This window comes from Callithrix jacchus, chromosome 2 (genome assembly GCF_049354715.1).
Source record: "Callithrix jacchus isolate 240 chromosome 2, calJac240_pri, whole genome shotgun sequence".
In the NCBI taxonomy this organism is placed as follows: Eukaryota; Metazoa; Chordata; class Mammalia; order Primates; family Cebidae; genus Callithrix; species Callithrix jacchus.
Genome location: NC_133503.1, coordinates 171706359 through 171724869, shown reverse-complemented (window position 1 = coordinate 171724869; position 18511 = coordinate 171706359). Strand labels below are relative to the sequence as shown.

Here is an 18511-nt window from a genome sequence, read left to right as displayed (position 1 = left end):
GAGCATTTCCAGCCTCGCTAGTGGCACTTTGTATGAATCCCATGGTGTTACTTAAGGTTTATGGTATTGCACTAAACACAATGACAAATACTCAAGATCACTTTTTACTGTGATACGCAATTTCCTGGACAAATGAACTACTCACGTGGAGATGATTAGCATTACACAGTGTTTTAAGCATATATTTGGAACACTTGAGCTCACCACAAGAGCAACAGGAGGTGGCTCTGAAATTATTACAGTAGTACAGTATTAACATAGTCACTTTTATGCAGCTATGACTTATTACTGCATCTTTGATTTGTTTACATTTCTCTCAATTTCAAATCGTGCCATGTATGGTCTGTAGGTGTTTGTGGGCATAAATTTTAACGCATTTTAACATTTTATAATACATTTGTGGATATATTATGGTAGTAAATGATAAAAGAGACTAGTATCTACATATATTTTATGCATTCATGACATACCTTTTTCTTAATGTTTCTGATATGTCTAGGTTACACAGTTCATCTGTGAGTTCTCTCAAATTGTCACAAATCTCCGAAAGTTTTTTCAATATATTTATTGAAAAACATCTTCATACTAAGTGGATTCATTCAGTTTGACCCCATGCTGTTCAAGGGTCAACTGTATTAAGAATGATGAGCACATTTGTTCAGCAAATCAATTTTCTTGCATCTTCCCCAGTGTAAGCATTAGCCACCTGTACCAATATTAGGGGAAGTGGAGAAACATAATTCTGACCTCAAGAAAGAAGTCTCTGGGTCCAAGGAGACCACCTGGAGAAACTATCTCAGTCTTGAGCACCGTGAACTAAAAGAATACTCAGGATGCCTGTAATCCCAGCACGTTGGGAGGCTGAGATGGGTGGATCATGAGGTCAGGATTCGAGACCAGCTTGGCCAACATGGTAAAGCCTCATCTCTATTAAAATAAATTCAAAAATTAGCCAGGTATGGTGGCACGTGCCTGTAATCCCAGCTACTAAAGAGGCTGAGGCAGGAGAGTTGCTTGAACCCGGGAGGCAGAGGCTGTAGTGAGCTGAAATTATGCCATTGTACTCCAGCCTGGGAGACAGAGCAAGACTCTTTCTTGACAACAACAAAAAGTAATACTCAGGACGTTTGAGGATGGGGCAAAAAAAGGCTCTGATTTCTGAGACATTGTGACAAGAGACATCATGCATTGTTGGTGCTAACACACATCTTATCCAACTGTTCTTTGTGGTCTACAAAAACGGACTTTACTCACTAGCGTATTTGGTCTCCAGTCTTTGACATTTCTAGTAAAAATGTGCTCATAAAGAGGTTATGCCATTAACCCTGGGCGATTTATCTACAATGACCAGCTTGTCTTTTTAAAGGTTTATGCTGTCCGTTTGAGACAATGCTCACTGCAGGCCAATATCTCACGATTTATGTGTGGAGGTTCCTGGGAAAGGCTGGTCCATGTCTGTTCTCAGGCTTGAGAGCAGTGACACATAGGTGTCTGGTTCAGATACAAACCAGTGTTTGACAGGCTCACAAACCACAGAATGAGGAAGAAATATATAAAAATAACAGTACCTGGTAGACATTTTGATGGGTTGAATTGCCTTGCCTTAGATTTAGACTCTTAGTCTCAGTTATCTCAAAAGAGGGTGGTGAGGGAATTGGAACCTTGTAACACAATGTGAGCACTCATAACCCTCTTGTTAGAAGCCAGTGGAAAGGAATTGTAGGGGAGGGACATGGAAGAAAGAGAACTGAAAGCACAAAGGCACAGGGAGATATCCAATGCTCAGCGCTGGGCATGTGGCCAGAGGTACTGAGATCTTGGAGGCAGGGGTGAAGGTGAGAGGGGAGAAGAAGACATTTATAACCCATTTTCTCATTCCTAAGAGACCAGGGCAGTGGAAGAAACCCAGAAATAGAGTCGGATTTCCTAATGGATTAAAAGGTTAAGTGGAAGAGACTTGGGGACAACAAATCTGGTTTTCAATCAAGTTATCATAATATTAGAAGAACAGCACATCAGACGCCAAGATAAAATTAAATAAAGAAAATTAAATAAAGTAGGTTGAAATTTTAAGTGTGACTTTTTGTAAGTCAAGTAAATAAAGCCACATCTAAATCATGAAAGATATTTACAAAACACCTTTGTAAAGGTTATAAAAACATTGGCTATCATAGGGTGTTTAATCATAAGCTTAAGACATACTGGGTTATTATTCACATTCCTAATAAGTAATCCAGAGAATATTTTTCATCCATCATAAAGCTATCAATCAAAGACATGAAATACAATCTTCCAATGATAATTCTAATGGGCAGGACAAGCATTACATTTCACAATTTAACCTTAGTAATCCAATAGTCAAAGATGAAAAAATAAGGATGAAAATTAAATTTAGATTGTTTGCTATTATGATTACTAGGAAACAACAGGTCACGTAATTAACTGAAGGACACACCTGATAGATACTCTCAGGGTCCTACTTAGTAACTGCATCCTGGGTAGGAAGCATGTCTAGGAGAGAGATGTTGTTTTTCTAGTATCCAGGAAAACAGGGCTTTACCATCTCTGAAAGTGGTTATCACTTCCTGTCCTGGGCATCACCTCGTGTAGCACACACTGCCCCTCTCCCCTCAGGCATGACTGCAATAGTGCAAGACGGATTCCCTACTCCCAGCATTCCTATGGAATCCAGAGAATTAACAGTCTGATGGCCCTAGAGTAACCTCAACCCATGACTGGTGGAAAGTGGTGTATATTATCTCAATGTCTTCACCCCTCAGGTGGGGGAAACTCAGAGGTGCAAGCTCTGCCATGGCTCCCATAATATGGTTGACTCTTTCTTAGCTGCCTTCCTTGGGAACTGACTCTTCCTTGGGGTCCACCCTTCAAGGTGGACTCTTCCTGCCCTGAGTAATATCCATAGCCCAAAGCTCCACAGAGAAGAAACTCTGCAAAAGGTGGCTATGGGAGAAGAATAGCAGAGTGTGGGTAAGAAGGGGATGCTAGGTGCAGGAGCTGTCTGGAAAGTCATAAGGGGGCAGTGGGTGGGACCTCTCCCACTTGGGAGCAACAGAGAATAAAAGAGATTTGATGCAACCCTGTCTTGCTTCTCTTTTGACTCTCGCACTTGGGAGCAATTGTGAATAAAAGAGATCTGCTGCAACCCTCCCTTGCGTCTCTTTTGACTTTGAATTGAAGGTGTACCCCAATACTTTTCCTTGTAAACCAATTGCTGGCTTCTTTGTCCTCACTACAGAATCTGTCCTTGTGTCTGCAGCCTCCTCAGCTAGCGTCTAATCTCTTCTCTCCCCTAGTTCTCGGTCTGTTCCAATGCCATTGGCTTTACCACCATTGGCTTTAGTGCTGGATCCTCTTGTGATGCCTGTTCCCAGAGGGGATCCTCTCCCCAGGATCACACTCTTACACCTCTTCCTGTGCACAGCCACAGGCCATTTCAGTTCTTTCTCTCACTGTGATGCATCCTGTATTTTCTCAGCAATCAACTCCTTCCCTAAAACTGCCAAGGAGCACTCACTCCTCTGTCACAGCCTGTTTTAAAACAAATAAAAACAAAAACTAGGAATCAATCAAACATTTTTCTTGCTCCCCAACTTTTGGTCCCATCACTTCAATTATTTATTTGTTTATTACCTGATCCTTCCTTCTGCTTAAATATCTTTCTCACAGTTTGGCAGGAAGAGCCATCTCCCAGGCACACGCCACAGCGATCCTCTGTGGCATTGGAATCGATCTCATAGTCACAGCCAACAATCTGTGGGTAAGAGAGGTGGAGGATAAATGCTGAGGCACGAGAGGCTACTCTTGCATGGATCTGTGACTTCTCCTTTTCCCCTTGGTGCTTTATACTGGGCAGGAGGTACCAGGACACAAGGACAAATGTTCCTGGTGGCAGCAAGAGGAATATTCAAGCATCCATCAATGGTAGAGGGACTACTTGCTCAGAGGGGAGGGAGGCACACATTGAGTGAGGTCTAATTTCCTGAGTCAGAGGCGGAACTGAGCAAAATCTAAGAAAATGGTCCCAAAATCTAATTATGAAAACATCTTGGAATTGAAGTTGATAGAGCAGCAAGTCTCTTTCAGATGTGTTCTTATCCTGGAAAAGGAGAGCCATGAAGCGTGGGGTGTTTTGTAAGAGTGGACACCAAAGAATCATGACACTTAGATTCAAAGTCCTGAACCGTATCTGACCTTCACCTGGACTTTTCTGTTGCTTGCTTTCTTCCATGACCACAAGGGAAAACTATACCATATTCCTTTCGTGATTTTCTTTCTTGTTTGGGAAGAATTGTGCCCAGATAGTTTTATTTCCTTTTTGATCTTTAAAGATCATTTCCTTTCTAACTGGAAAGCCACCTCAAATCTATTTAAAGGAAGAATGGTTTGAATCTGTTTTTAAAGAGAGATGGGATCTTGCTATTTTGCCCAGGCTGGAGTACAGTCAACAGCTTTGAACTCCTGGCCTCCCACCTCAGCCTTCTGAGTTACTGGGACTGCAGGTACCACACCGGGCTTACTTTGAGTCTTTAAATACACTCTGTACCAGTTAAGCAGAGAATGAATGCCCACTAATCGAAAATAACCTTCTTTAGGTTAACTGTCTTTAATTTCCTTTAGGTCCAAAAACTGCGCTGCTTGACCCAGTTGGGGAAACAAAAAAAGTGCTAAGAGATTTTTTTTTAAAGACACAAAAGTTAATTATGCTAATAACAATGGGAATAAAAGCAATGTGTGATACAGGTGCCTTCAGTGATTACAAGTAAAATGCCAACCCTTCACAAACAAGAAGTTCGCATCCAGCTTGAGCATCCTCTAACAAGCTGACCTTCACAACCATACTCCCAGTGGCCTTCATTCCTTCACTGATTTGGAATGAGCTAGGAAAATTAACTCTGAGGTATATTAATTTTAAAATATTTTCTTTAATCTCTACCGGCAGGGAAACAGATATAAAAAATGTGAAGAATAAAGGAAAGAAAGTCAGAAAAGCAAATATCTGAAGCCCAAGTCTTTCTTCTTGAATGGGTGGTAATATTTCTAAAGTGATATTTGCCTGCATAACGGAAAGACAAGGGTGGGGGGAAGGAGACACACCCATGTCCCCAGCGTTCTGTCCCACAGCATGTTAAATGAGTTCTTTCAGAGGCTCACCCAATTTAGTTTTCCTGTGAGCTGCATGCAGTGCCATAAAAACTGAATTAAGTATACGACAGAAGGTCTGTGAAGACACAAACCAGTCCTTCTTGTTGCATATAAAACATAAGGGGCTCTGAGGGGAAAGGAAACAAACTTCACTCCCCTCCTTTATCACACATGCTCTGGCAACATGGAAAGCCCACAGCAGCATGCTCTTCTGCGTTCAGCAGAATCAGAGGTGGCTCCACTGCTGCTACCCACTGTGGAAAATGACTTCAGCATGACCCTTCTCTAATGTGACTCTGAAGAGGCCAGGCAACCACCCCAACAGGTAGTGTGTTTGTGAAAAAAAAAATCACTTTCATTTCCCATCTTATCAATTCTTGACCCTGAGACAATTGCACTGATGGGCATGCTTCCTGCAGAGTGACCTAGGGAAATCAGGTCCTTGCCTTTCTCTAGGCACTTAGCCCTCCCTGAGTGAATAAGTAAGAGATATCCTTATCAGTTCTCATTGTTTTCCAATAAGACGTTAATATGATTTTACTTTGCAGATTTTTAAATTACTAAGAACTGATCTAATCCACCTGAATATGATCATTTCTTTCTAAAGTTCTTGGCAAAGGTAGAGACTGGGAGAATGTCTGGTTCATTTCCAGCCCATGAAACTTAAAGTGTCAAGATACTTAGGGCAGAGCTGTACTTAGCCAAAAAGAAAAGGTAGATGATGTTGCCCTGTAACGATGGGACAGTAGCAGTAGGCTTTCCTCCCCATAGCTTTTCAAGGTAGGTGCTTATGGATTAAACTGGGTCCCCTAAAAAAATGTTGAAGTCTTAATACCTGGTACCTGTGAATGTTACCTTATTTGGAGATAGAATCTTTGTAGATGTAATCAAATGAAGATTAGGTCATACTGAATTAGATTGGCCCTAAATACAATGACTGGTATCCTGATAGGGAGATAGAGGTTTGGAGACAGAGACCCACAGAAGGAAGATGAACAGGTGAAGATGGAAGCAGAAATTGGAGTGACGTAGCTCCAGGAATGCCAATGATTGGCCACAACCACGGTGAGCTGGGAAGAGACAAGGAAGGGTTCTACCCTAGAACCTTCAGGGGGAGCATGGTCCTGCTGACAAACTTGATTTCAGACTTCTAGCTTCCAGAGCTGTGAGACAATGCACTTCTTTTGTTTCAAGTCATCCAGTTTGTGATAATTTGTTAGAGCAGCTGTAGGGAACTAACACAGCCTCATTTTGCCCATTCGAGTGGTGGTGGTGATGTAGGGGTGGTGATTTTATGGTGGTAGTTGTAGTGGTAGCTATGTGGTAGTGGTAATGATGATTTGATGATGGTGGTGGTGGTGGTGGTGTGGTGGTGATAGTGATAATTTGATGTTGGTGGTGGTAATGTGGTAATGGTGGTGTGGATTTCATGGTAATGGTGGTGGTGGTAATATGATAGTGGTAGTGGTGATTTGATGATAGTGGTGATGGTAGTAGTGGTGATGTGGTAGTGGTGGTGGTGATTTGATGGTGGTGGTGATGGTAATGTAGTAATGGTGGTAGTGATGATGTGGTGGTGGCTATGGTGGGGCGCTGGTGGTGGTAGTGGTGGTGATGGTGGACTGGTAGTGAAGGTAGTGTTAGTGGTGATGATATGGTAGTAGTGTTGGTAATTTGATGGTAGTGGTGGTGGTGGTGATGATGATGTGGTGGTGATGGTCGCGTGATGGTTGCTGGTGTTGGTGGTGGTATGGCAGTAGTGTTGATTTGATGGTGGTAGTGATTTGATGATGGTGGTGGTGGTGATGTGGTAATGGTGCTGATTTGTTGGTGGTGGTGGTAGTGGTGATGTGGTGATTTGATGGTGGTGGTGGTGGTGGTGGTAGTGGTGGTGGTAGTGATGTGGTAAAGGTGTTAGTGATGAAGTGGTGGTGGTATTGTGATGGTGGTAGTGGTGGTGGTGATGGTGGAGTGATGGTGGTGGTGGTGGAGGTAGCAGTAGTAGTGGTGATGTGGTAGTGGTGGTGTTGATTTGATGGTGGTGGTGGTGGTGATGGTTGGGTGGTGGTGATAGACAATGGTGGTGGTGGTGATGTAGTGATGGTGATGTCAGAAGTGGTGGTGATGGTGGTGGTGATGGTTAGGTGATAATTGTGGTGGTGATACGGTGGTGGTAATGGCTGCAGTGGTGGTGATGGTGGTGTTGATAGTGGGGTGATGGTGGTGATGGTGGTGGTGTTGGTGGCGTAGTGAGTAATTAACTGTGAGAGGAGAGTTGAGAAGGACCCAAGAATGACTTACTGATTTCTGGCCTAGATATCTGTACAGATGGTTTTAGCATCATTCCGAAAAGAAGTACTACAGAAGAACAGGTTGGGGTAAGAATTAGGTATAATTTTAATTTAGAAATGTTAAGATTGAAGTAACTATTGTGTCTTTGAGGGTCAGGAGATAGGATCTGGTATTCTTGAGGTACCTCTGGCTCAGAGCAATTGATTTAGGGATGTGTAGTGTATTATTGAGATGACTAAAATGGCCTTGGAGATCAAAGAAGGTTCAGAAGAGTTTTTGAGAGAAATGAGTGAGGACGCTAACTTGGGACAGTGGGAAGATTGTCACATAAGGGTAAAAGCTTAGGTGGATTGAAGACATTGACTTTGTAAGGACACACATTCATAACACTGAATTTTTATTATAAGAAGTGCACAGTAGGCTAATGGCCAAGAAAGGGGTGTGAGTGGGTGGATCCAGAACTTTATCCAGAACTGGGGTAAGAGATTGGTGGAAAGTTAAGAGAAGGTTAGGGAGCAGCTGATGGACAGACCAGGGCATCTGGTCTATTCTGGAAGGAAATTCAGTCAATGCTATGCTGACTGGGTGAAGACATAGGAGTCCATGAGCTGAAGTCAAGCAACCGGTTACCAGGAGAAGGAGGGGAGAGAGCTGGAAGGCTAGCAAGCTGGACTCAGACAGTGGGTATGACAGTGAGAGTTCAGAGCTGGAAGTGGGTGCAGGTGAGTAGGGCATTTGCTCATTTTTAAAACCTTATTCTCGTAATTTAAACTGGAAGATGTCCTGAAACATCCAAATTTAAATCTGTATCTTTGATAAACAAGCCTCCTAAAAAAAGTCTACGGGGAAGGGCACAGTTACCTCCCAGAACTAATTCATCTCTGATCAGGACGTGATAGTTTCCTTGACAATATAATCTGCTACTCTAACATACCAAAATATTGGCAAATATTATAATTTAAAAATAGGCAAAATAGACATGGATGTAAACAAACATATTTTCATATTCACAAAGAATGTAGATTAGACAAATACTGCATACATTTTTTTTTCCTGAAAGCATATCTTTTTATGTCAATGCATGCACAATCACCTTTGAAAAAACCTAGTAAATGAGGCTGGGCATGGTGGCTCATGCCTGTAGTCCCAGCACTTTGGGAGGCTGAGGCGGGAGGATCACGAGGTCAGGAGATTGAGACCAGCCTGGTCAACATGGTGAAACCCCGTCTTTACCAAAAATATAAAAATTAGCTGGGCATGGTGGTGGGCACCTGTAGTCCCAGCTACTTGGAGACTGAGGCAGGAGAATTGTTTGAACCTGGGAGGCAGGGGCTGCAGTGAGCCAAGATCTTACCATTGCACTCCAGCCTAGGCGACAGGGTGAGACTCCGTCTCAAAAATCAAAAACCAACTAGTAAATGAATAAGGAGGGTAACAGTAAGACTAACAAATAAGGAGCCTGGAACTACTTGCAATCTGGATACTTAAAGACAAAGTATTTGGGCTATTAAATATATTTGATTTGACACCATTTTTCAGTTTAAAAGCTCAAATCAGTGTTGTGTAGACAGAAAGTGGGCAATTGTATCTTCTAAAAGGTCTTAACTGGCTCCCAGAAAGAGGAAGGCAAGCTGATAAAATCTGGCTTATTCTATTAGGCTCATTTGATTGGCTTCAAGAAAGACATCCAACTTATAATGGTTCTCTATCCTGGCTACTTATTAGAATCGCCCGGAGAGCTTTTAGAAATTACTGATGTCTGGGGTCCATTTCAAACCTATTAATTCAGAATCTCTGGGATGTGTGGTCTGGGCATTGATGTTTTAAAATCTCCCCAGGTGATTATTATATGCAGCTAGGTCTGAGGACTTCAGTCACTAAGGAGTAAATGTGATGTTGAAGTTATCTTCTAGATCTAAACAACTTTGCATTCATAGAAACAGTATCTTTAGCCCGTGATGGAAAACAGGTGCTTTGAAAAAATAAATGAAAAAGCAATTGCTAAGGGAAATATGCACCTTCTCAGAGTGTTGAATATTTAGGGGTAAGAGCGTGTCACAGGGAACTATTTTGTCCAGGGGAAAAAAATTATCATAAATACTTTTTTAAAAACAAAATTTTTGAGTTAACAAATCTGTTTTCTGAGAGTTTATTTTACACTGGGGCCTCTGTTAAGAGCTTAACATACATGACCTGTGAAAGTTGTCAGAATCAAAATGGAGCAACTAATGTTAAGAAAAACACGTGAATGTAGCCAGGGAAGGATAGGAAGAATGAGTTCTCACCTTTTTATGCCTGGTAATGTAAAAGACTCTGCTAAAACCACACCCTTGCACACAGGCTATTGAGACCTTACCCAAAAAACACTTTTGCAATGACATTTGCCCAGCAACTTCCTGGGCAACCTTGGATTGGTGTCACCCTTGTTATTGATCTGTGTAGAAAATAACAATTATTTAAAAACAATTTGCAATCCTCTCCAACTTTTTTTCTTTAAAAATGTTCATTTTCTGTTAAAAACCTTTGTCTTCCTTCACCTTCCTAAGTATGCACATGATTAATTAGGGTGTACATATTCCCGTCACAATGCACTATTTCCAAATAGGCTTCATTTTCTTTTAGCGAACCTCTCTCTGTTTGTTATTTAGGTTAGCAGACCTACAGATTAAATAAATCTTTTGACAACTCCAACTAGGTAGATACATAAAAGTATCCAAATTTTATGACAGAAAACTGAGTCTTAGAAAGATGTAAGGGATTATACAGCGAGTAAATGATGCTATCGAGTTTATATTCTAAAACTCCAGTGCTAAACCATTATGATTTACTAACTGATTAACACATCTTCCTTTAAGAGACTAAAAACACTTTCTCTTTAAACTGAGATTTATCCTTGGTCATTGGATCAGAAATCCTGCTCCTCAGTTCCTTGTAAAATAAAATGCAAGCAAAAGAAGGAATCCTTTAGTAGTTACATACTTAAGAGCGTTAACACATCAGGTCTAATGAAGTGAGTGTGGAAAAGTTACATAGAAATCAGAAGCCTGTTTTGTAACTGCTGTCATGCCGTCTCTCTAGGAAGCTCATGTTGATAGTCAATGGAGAATTAAATGTGAAAATGCTTTATGAAAATTACCATATAAACTATTATTAATTTCAGTTTTTCTCGAATTTAGTGCCACCGAAATAATCTGGGCTGGCTTTGCCTGGTAATTCCTCTTTTTCTGTTCAATGTCTAAAATAATATCATAATGCACAGCAACCAATCAAGAAATAAAGATGACAGGAGGAAAAAACTATTTAATCTTAAAACTGTGACTTTGACAAACACTGAGAAGTCTTGTTTTTTTTGTTTCATAAAGTATATATAAAAACATATGAGGTGTAAATGCTGTGAAAGCACAAACTTAGAACATCTGACTTCCCAAATTAATAAAAATCATGATTTTGTAAAGTTGTAGATTAAGGAAACATACCCAATACCTTACATATGCCATTAATACAGACATTTCTGCTGTTGCCGCCTTCAAAGCAAGGAGTACCATCAATGACAGCATCCAGCATTTTCTCAGAAAACTTGCCGTCTATGGGTCGGCAGTAGAGCTCACAAGGATGTGCTGAAGGAAAAAAGAAGGCAAATCCTTGCAAGTTAGCTTTTTAGCTCAGCATCCTCCCCCAGGGTTCTTCTGTATTTATCACCCCCAAGTGTCATTTAATCCAGTGATCTCTTCTTTTTACCTTCTTTAGACACATGCTGAAGTATGGGCTTTTTCCTTTTTCAATAAAAGTTTTATAATGAATTCAATTAAAAGACTGCTTTAAAATGTTCTGTTCTTTGCTGTAAACGACGACTCCTTTCTATTCAACATCGAATTGTCCTTATAAAAATAAGACACTGGGCATCTGGGGTTAGCTTAGGAAATAAGTTATTGCAACCAGCCATGCAGGACTTCAGGCAAGCAGGAAGCCTGCTCCTTTCTTCCAGCAAAGTAAGTAGCCCGCAGAGGACAGGCATCCCCTCCCCTAGAGCCAGCTCATTACTACCACAACCTCCATCACCAGCAGCATAACCCTGCCCCAGCAAATGTCCTCCTCCAGTCTAAGAGGTGCTTAGATTAACAACCACGTAGAAACATTTTTTGTTGAAGCTGAAGCCAACCTGCTTATCATAGTGATCCATCCCATCATCTTGGGTCCTACACTGAATCCAGTCTAAGGTTCAGTTTTCTACTCCATTGTGAATGAAGACAGGATGATCTAGAGCACAGGAACATTTACTTAATAACATACACACCCATATGTGTGTACACAGAATAACCAGAAAGACAGGTAACTGTCAAATCACAGGTTGCCTTAAAATTTATAATAGCCAATAAATGTATATGATAAGAAGAATTCAAGTAATAATTTTCTTATGAATGTAATGAATGTTTTTCTTTAAGTGAGAAACACAATCATGTCTTCTTCAGAAGGGATTTCGGGGTCTCTTCTGGACGTGTTTAGTATGGGCAGGGCTGCTCATTGCTTCATCATGTGGTCAGCTCAGGACTCCGTGGTACCAGCCATAAGGCTATTCATCACCGGCCCACCTCACTGGGATGTGCACCAAATGCCAAGCCTGAGTGCACAGTGATAGCTGTGTCTGCTTGAGGGGGCCAGGAAATGAAAATGCAAAACTCACACAAATATAATGATGAGCAAAAGCTCTGAATGCTGAACCTCTGAACAAACTTGAGACTGAGGTCAAAAACATCTGTTTAAAGCCTTAAAGGGATAAGTGAACTAGTTCAGAAGCAGAAAATTAGATATCACTTTTAAGTAAGAGCTAAACATTGGATATACATAGACATAAAGATGGAGATAGACTCTGGAGACTCCAAAAGCAAGGAGGGTGGAAGGAGAGTGAGGGTTGAAAAATGACCTATTGGGTAGTGTACAATATTTGGGTAATGGGTACACTTGAACAAGTACATGTTCCCCCAAATAAAAAAAAAAAAAGCTTAAAAGAGAAAGGTAAATGGAAATGCACAAATAAAGAAAATTAACTGATTTCATATAAGGTGCAGTGGATAAGCTGTCTGACAAGATAGACAGAGTCAAAATGAGTTGAAGATATCATTGGACAAAGTGCCAGTGGAAGTGTCAAGACCCTGGGAGAAAGCATGACTTGGGATTATTGTGTATCTCCATTTCTGGCAGCATGATTAGCTCTGTTACTGCCCAAACTGGAATATAAGTACTAGAGGGAGCAACCTGGGAATAATTCTGTTCTCCCAGGGATGAGAACATCAATCCAGGTGCTGAATTCAAGGATTATTTTACTAAGACTTTGGTTTAAGCTTTAGAATTGGATTTGGGATTCTGTATTTGGAATACATGAAGCAAAAATAGAAAGCAGCTTTGAACAGTTCTGGAGCTTTTGTAAGGAATGATCTGTTTCAAGACTGCTGGGACAGTTGGGACTGGAGCATGTTTATTGTGGCAATGGAATTTTTATTCAGAGAGAAACAGACAGATTCACTAAGTTGCATTGACATAATGGAATGCTATGCAGTCACTGAAAGGAGGGAGGTAAACCATGATGCCATGATCTACTCAATGAATTAAGTTGCAGAATTAGCAAATTATGGCTCTATTTGTGTGCAAATGAAGACCTGCTGTTAGCATGATTATCTTGGAGGAATACATTAAATGCAGTGGGATAAGAATTTATTTTTGTTTCATTCTTACGTGCACTTGCATTTTCATAAGACACATATATTCCTTTTCATAATAATAAGTCTTGGGTCTCAAACAGGAAAACTGGAAAAATCTTCTTTCCTCAGCGATAATCATGACATATCTCCATGAAAAGAGGACCTAATTTCAAAACTTCCCTCCACCCTGTTTTCACAGCACAGGACTAGTACATCCTTCAAGGTTAGACAGGTTAACTGAAGTACACTGCCCACAAGAAAGGCACATGTGTATTGACGATAAGTATAGTGGTTTAGGGAGTCTTAGAAATTGTCTAGTAAATAACATTTGTGACAATGACAATGACAGCACAGAACCTCTGCTGTGACTCTCCCAGAGCTCCCAACACCATGACCTATAGGCATGCCTCAGGCCAGAGAGAAAACTGTGTATGAAAGCAACCATTGCAAATGGAAGGTTTAGTGCTATTCAAGCCTTTTATAAGGCTGAGCCAGAGGTCCTCCTTCTCTGTCCCCTCCTTCTCTGGCTGTTCTCTTTCACAGTGCTCTGAAAGGGCTCTGGTTATGTCATTAGGTTGTCCTGTGACACAGGGATCTGCAGGATGAGGCAAGGGTGGTAATGAATGGTCTTCATTCTCAGGAGTCATCACGGGTTTCAGAGATTCTCTGTGCCAGTCATCAACCTTGTTCAGTCTATCATCCCTATAGAGTTGAGTACTTTCCTTGTCTCACATTTATTCACCTGCCTTGATACATCCTTTTGTAGGGTCATGTAATTTTTTCCCCTCTAGGTTTCAAGAACTTTCAAGTCCATTTATAATTCAGCTAAATGAAAGCTCTAAAACTAATTTGCGGTGAACTTTTACCCTCCCACTGTCTGATTAATCCTCTCAAAGGGAGCTTAAGAAAAGAGATGAACTTACTGAATCAAAGTTTGCATTTTTAATTTTGCGGAAACAGGATGGCTCAACATTTTTGGATAATGATCTTCATAAATGATAGAAACAAAAGCTCTAACTTGCTAAGAAGGACAAAAATATTTCTTAGGCAAGGAAAAGTTTTGATGCATTTCATGTTTTGTGAATAGACTGGAATGTGAGTTTATCATCTCAAAGAATCCAGTTTCTAAACTCCATTCACGTGCAGGGATTCATGGGCATAACACCTGTGCTTTCATCCACGACCTCACACTTGCTTGAATGCCTTCATCTCTGTCTTGAAATTCTTAATCATTTTATTTTTGAACTTGTGTTCGGTAAGGGAAGGCCAAAAGGGGAAGGCAGTGTGCACATGAAGAGAAGGGATCTGTGGTGTGCACCCCTGCCGCTCCTCAACAGATCCCAAGAAATGCTAAATCTCAAAGCAAAAGGTGTAACTTAAAATGTTTTAATGATGCAAGAAGTTATGTTTAACTTAAAAAGGAAGCTCAGCTTAATAACTAAAATCAAATCAGCTTGAGGGACAAAGCAAAAATGAAAACTTCTGACTCTGTATCACAGCCCTAAATCAGTCAAGTGATCACCAAGAGTCTGAACTCTTTGGCTAGTCTAAAATGGTATTCTTGTACTTTCTAATATGGTAATGCTATTGTAATCCCCACAATACATAGAAATATGTATTAGTGAAATATAAGAAGGCATTAAAATGAACATATTCTATAGTAACCCCAGACAGGTATAAAAACAAAAGTAGAAATAATTTTTTAAAATAAATTAAACCCTTTTTGTTGATGTTTTATTTTTATTTTATTTTTCTATAGAGGCAGGGTCTTCATAGGTCACTACAGCCTTAAACTTCTGCACTGAAGCAATCCTCTCACCTCAGCCTACTGACTAGTTAGGATTACAGGTGTGTACCACTATGCCTGGCTGTGTTGACGTTTTAGACTAGGCTAAGTGCAGTAAGAGTTTTCTATTTACTGTGTAGCTCTAAGTTCTGTCTTTTTGGTTAAGATGCTTAAGAAGTAAACTTTGAATCACAACTTTAATTATTTAAGTAATGTAATAATTAGTCATCAATGCTTAAATGTTTAGAAAACACTGGCTTTCAAGGGTAAGATTTATAGGTTTAATAAACTGAGCCTTAATCATACTACAAAGGGTGGTTAGGTTTTCCACTAGAGCTCCTGGCTTATGAAATAATGGAAGGTTTTAGAGACATGAACATTGCCTTAGGGAAAATTCAAAATTCAGTGCATCGGTATTAAGGAAATGAACTTCACCCAGTCCCTGTTTGTTTTCGTGCTTACCGATCAGGCTGCAGAGTCAGGCCTGGACTAACTTGGTTCTATCCTATAGTCTGAGTTTGGGCAAGTTACGTAGGACCTCTGAACCTATTAGCTCATCTCTAAAAACTGGGTCAAAACTAGCTTTTCCTTGAAGGATTTTCTTGTGGAGATAAAATTAGAGAAAGCATATAAAGTGCTGTGGGAAGTATCACTGCCCACTGAGGGGGAAGAAAACTCTGCTGTACGTTTATTTCATCCTCTGGTAATTTCTAAAAGGATGCCTGGGAGGCTGTGAGGCACTCGATATTTGGCACAGAAAAAATGCTCCATCCATCCTTTTTGACATGAACGACCTACTGCCAGGGATGCTGTTAACTAAGCAAATAGCAACTCTGTAGACAGAGCATAATGGGGAAAGTAATCAGTGTGCTGTTCAAAGTAGCAGCTATTCAGGCTAGCCGGTAAGTCATTATCTGCTAATGACCAAATAATAGCCTAGGAGTCTGTAAAGAAAGTACCTGGATAGAGGACCGATGCTGATTGACCGGGTAGGGAGTAAGGTCAGCGGTGGCAAACTTCATCTGAGTTAGAGCTGCAAATCAATCACTCTAGAGTGAGTGGAATTGATGTCTACTTGTATAACTCTCACTTCTTTAGTACCTATTGCTATGCTAGTCAAAAAGTAGGCACATGATGAATGCTTGAAAACAAATGAAAAGCAAAGCTGAATCAATTCCCGCTGCTTGAGCCATCAGAGTTAGATACGCACAAATCCAACTGTGTATCTGGGAGGGGGGAATCCCATACTAAGCACATGTGACACCACTGGAGTAGCTATGCTCTCTTAGCTCTGACAGGCTGCTCATTCAGAGTCGACAGGACCACTGACCCAAGTAGTTTTAACAATGTGCAGGATTTACACATAGATAGCACTGACTAAATGTACCTTTCGTCACTTGTTAATTTTGGAGTACACCTGGGTATATGCATGGGTTTTCCTGAATTCAAATGCCTGACTCTGGAAGCTAAATTGCACCAATAACTGATTGGTTTTCTCCTCTAGAGCATAAATAACACTGAACAATTGCGGGCAACCAATTGTTGCCCTTGACAACCGAGAGCCATAGGGGTATTTTGGAGACCTGAGCTGAGCAAAGCACTTCAGAGTCTTTCCTTCAAAAGCTATTGCATAAGTCATTGTTCCAACAGCCAAAATACATGATTCTCAAATCTATGATTTTTCTTGTGTCTTGTCATACAGGATTTTCTGGAACTCAAAAATCATGGAAACTTTGATTAGTTATTTTTTACTACCTTGCCTTAAATTTCTTTAGCTCAGGAAAATCTTTTCTGCTTCATTTCCTAATCAGGTAACAGCAAACAACACCAAATGTTATCTGATGTTGATTTCTAGCTGATGGTCATTGATTCCTCTTCATTTTAAGGAGAGAATGTGTAACTGGTCCTTACTCTGGAAGTTTTGCCAAGGCTGCTATTCCATTCTCCAACTCCGTTTTGTCCCCATCCTTGACTTGCAACATTGAGATGTTTGATTTTACTTTTTACCCTTCTCATACTCCTGTACATGTAAAATGCTAATTTCTGGCCCAGAGCTGGGCCAGAAATGTTCATTCATTCCTATTATCTTGCTTTCCTCCTGTTATTCTACTCCCACTTGGAATAAGTCTATTTTGAATGCGTTCCCTTTTCTTTCTTCTGGTGAAAAGACTGCTCATGAAAGCATGAGTAGTCTTAAGAATCATCAACTGCTTCACTGGAAGCCTATTTTTTTGCAATTACTCCATACCCACAATGACCTTCTCTCCTGAATTTCTGAATAAATCACCATCAGTTCCTCATGCCCATCAACAAGCAATTAGTTATTAAATTCCTCCATGCCCCATTAATTGCTCAATTGCACCTCAGCAGTTTTGAAGTGAGTCACCATGTTTTATAAACTTCTTTTATCTCCCACAAAGCTCAGACAGACTTGAATGTATTCAGTCTTCAACATTTACCGATCAACTTAACCAGGTCGGCGTTTCCATCTTCTAAATTACAAAATTTCTGGTGGTACAATTTTCTTTGTTAAACTTTGTATATCATAGAAATCCTGACTGACATACAAATGGTTTGAGAATGGCTGTTTCCTATATCTGAGATACACTGTTACAGCTCCTTACCTGGGTTAAAAATTGGAAACCAGTGGTAGAATTCATTCTTGTAGGGGACAGTGTCAAATTCACTGCACTGCATCTGCCGAAATGTTGGTGTATCTGAGCGACAGGGGTGGACGTTGCACAAGCGATAGCGTTTTCTTTCTCCAGTGCAATATTTCCCTCCAAACTTTGGTCTGCAAATGAAATAGACAAGCTATTCTTTTAGTATGCTTAAGGCCAACATTTTTCTTTAAAACTCCCCTCGTATCTGGCCTTGACAAACAATGTCTCTCTATGCCCTCAAAACTTACCCTTTAAATAAATACTTCATATTTTACACATTGTTTTCCTTGCCTGCCAACATTTCAGTCCTTGCTTATTTTGAAATAGTTTGTATACCATTTCCAACTGTATATCCTCCAGGTGAGCTGAAAAAGGATACATCATTTTTTTTTTCAAATATGCTTCTCTGAGTGGTCAGATTTCAGAATCATCCATCTTCGCCTTCCTCAGATCCCACAGTCAATCAGTTGCCTCGTCATCAGTTGTATATTTACGTTTGTTTCTTCCTCCTCAACTCTACAATAATCAAACCAGTCCAATTCTTATCTCCATTCCTATCCCTCCTCTGCCCACTTTCAAAATTAAACTCACAGTACAACCCGTTATCAGGTTAAAATTTTCAGATTACCTTGTTATTTTAGTTTTCTGTTTTAAAATCTCTAACGGCATCCAATGGTCACATCAGCCTCTCGAGCTTGGCATTCAAAGGCCTCACAATCCTGCCTTAACTCACCTTAACAATTTACTTCCAACACTCTGCTTCATCTTACACTGCTCCAGTGGTGCCAAGTGCCTTATATAATATTTCTTGTCTGTACCGTTGGATAGATTTTTTTCCTCCCTTAAAGTCTCCATATGTCTACATACTGCCCATGTTTGAAGAACCAAATAAATGCTACCTCCATCATGAA

The 18511-nt window shown here is 40.4% G+C and overlaps 1 protein-coding gene across 6 annotated transcripts in view; it reads right to left on the bottom strand.

Moving 5' to 3' along the window:
* ADAMTS12 (ADAM metallopeptidase with thrombospondin type 1 motif 12) overlaps positions 1 to 18511 on the bottom strand; it is a 390838-nt gene that overhangs the window by 87387 nt on the left and 284940 nt on the right. For all 6 annotated transcript variants that reach the window (XM_078365627.1, XM_035291707.3, XM_078365626.1 and 3 more), the window contains 3 exons: positions 17562 to 17731; positions 10939 to 11072; positions 3652 to 3772 (listed from right to left, as the gene is read on the bottom strand). In XM_078365627.1, the coding sequence (XP_078221753.1) occupies positions 3652 to 3772; positions 10939 to 11072; positions 17562 to 17731 (425 nt within the window). The remainder of the gene's footprint in view (positions 1 to 3651; positions 3773 to 10938; positions 11073 to 17561; positions 17732 to 18511) is intronic.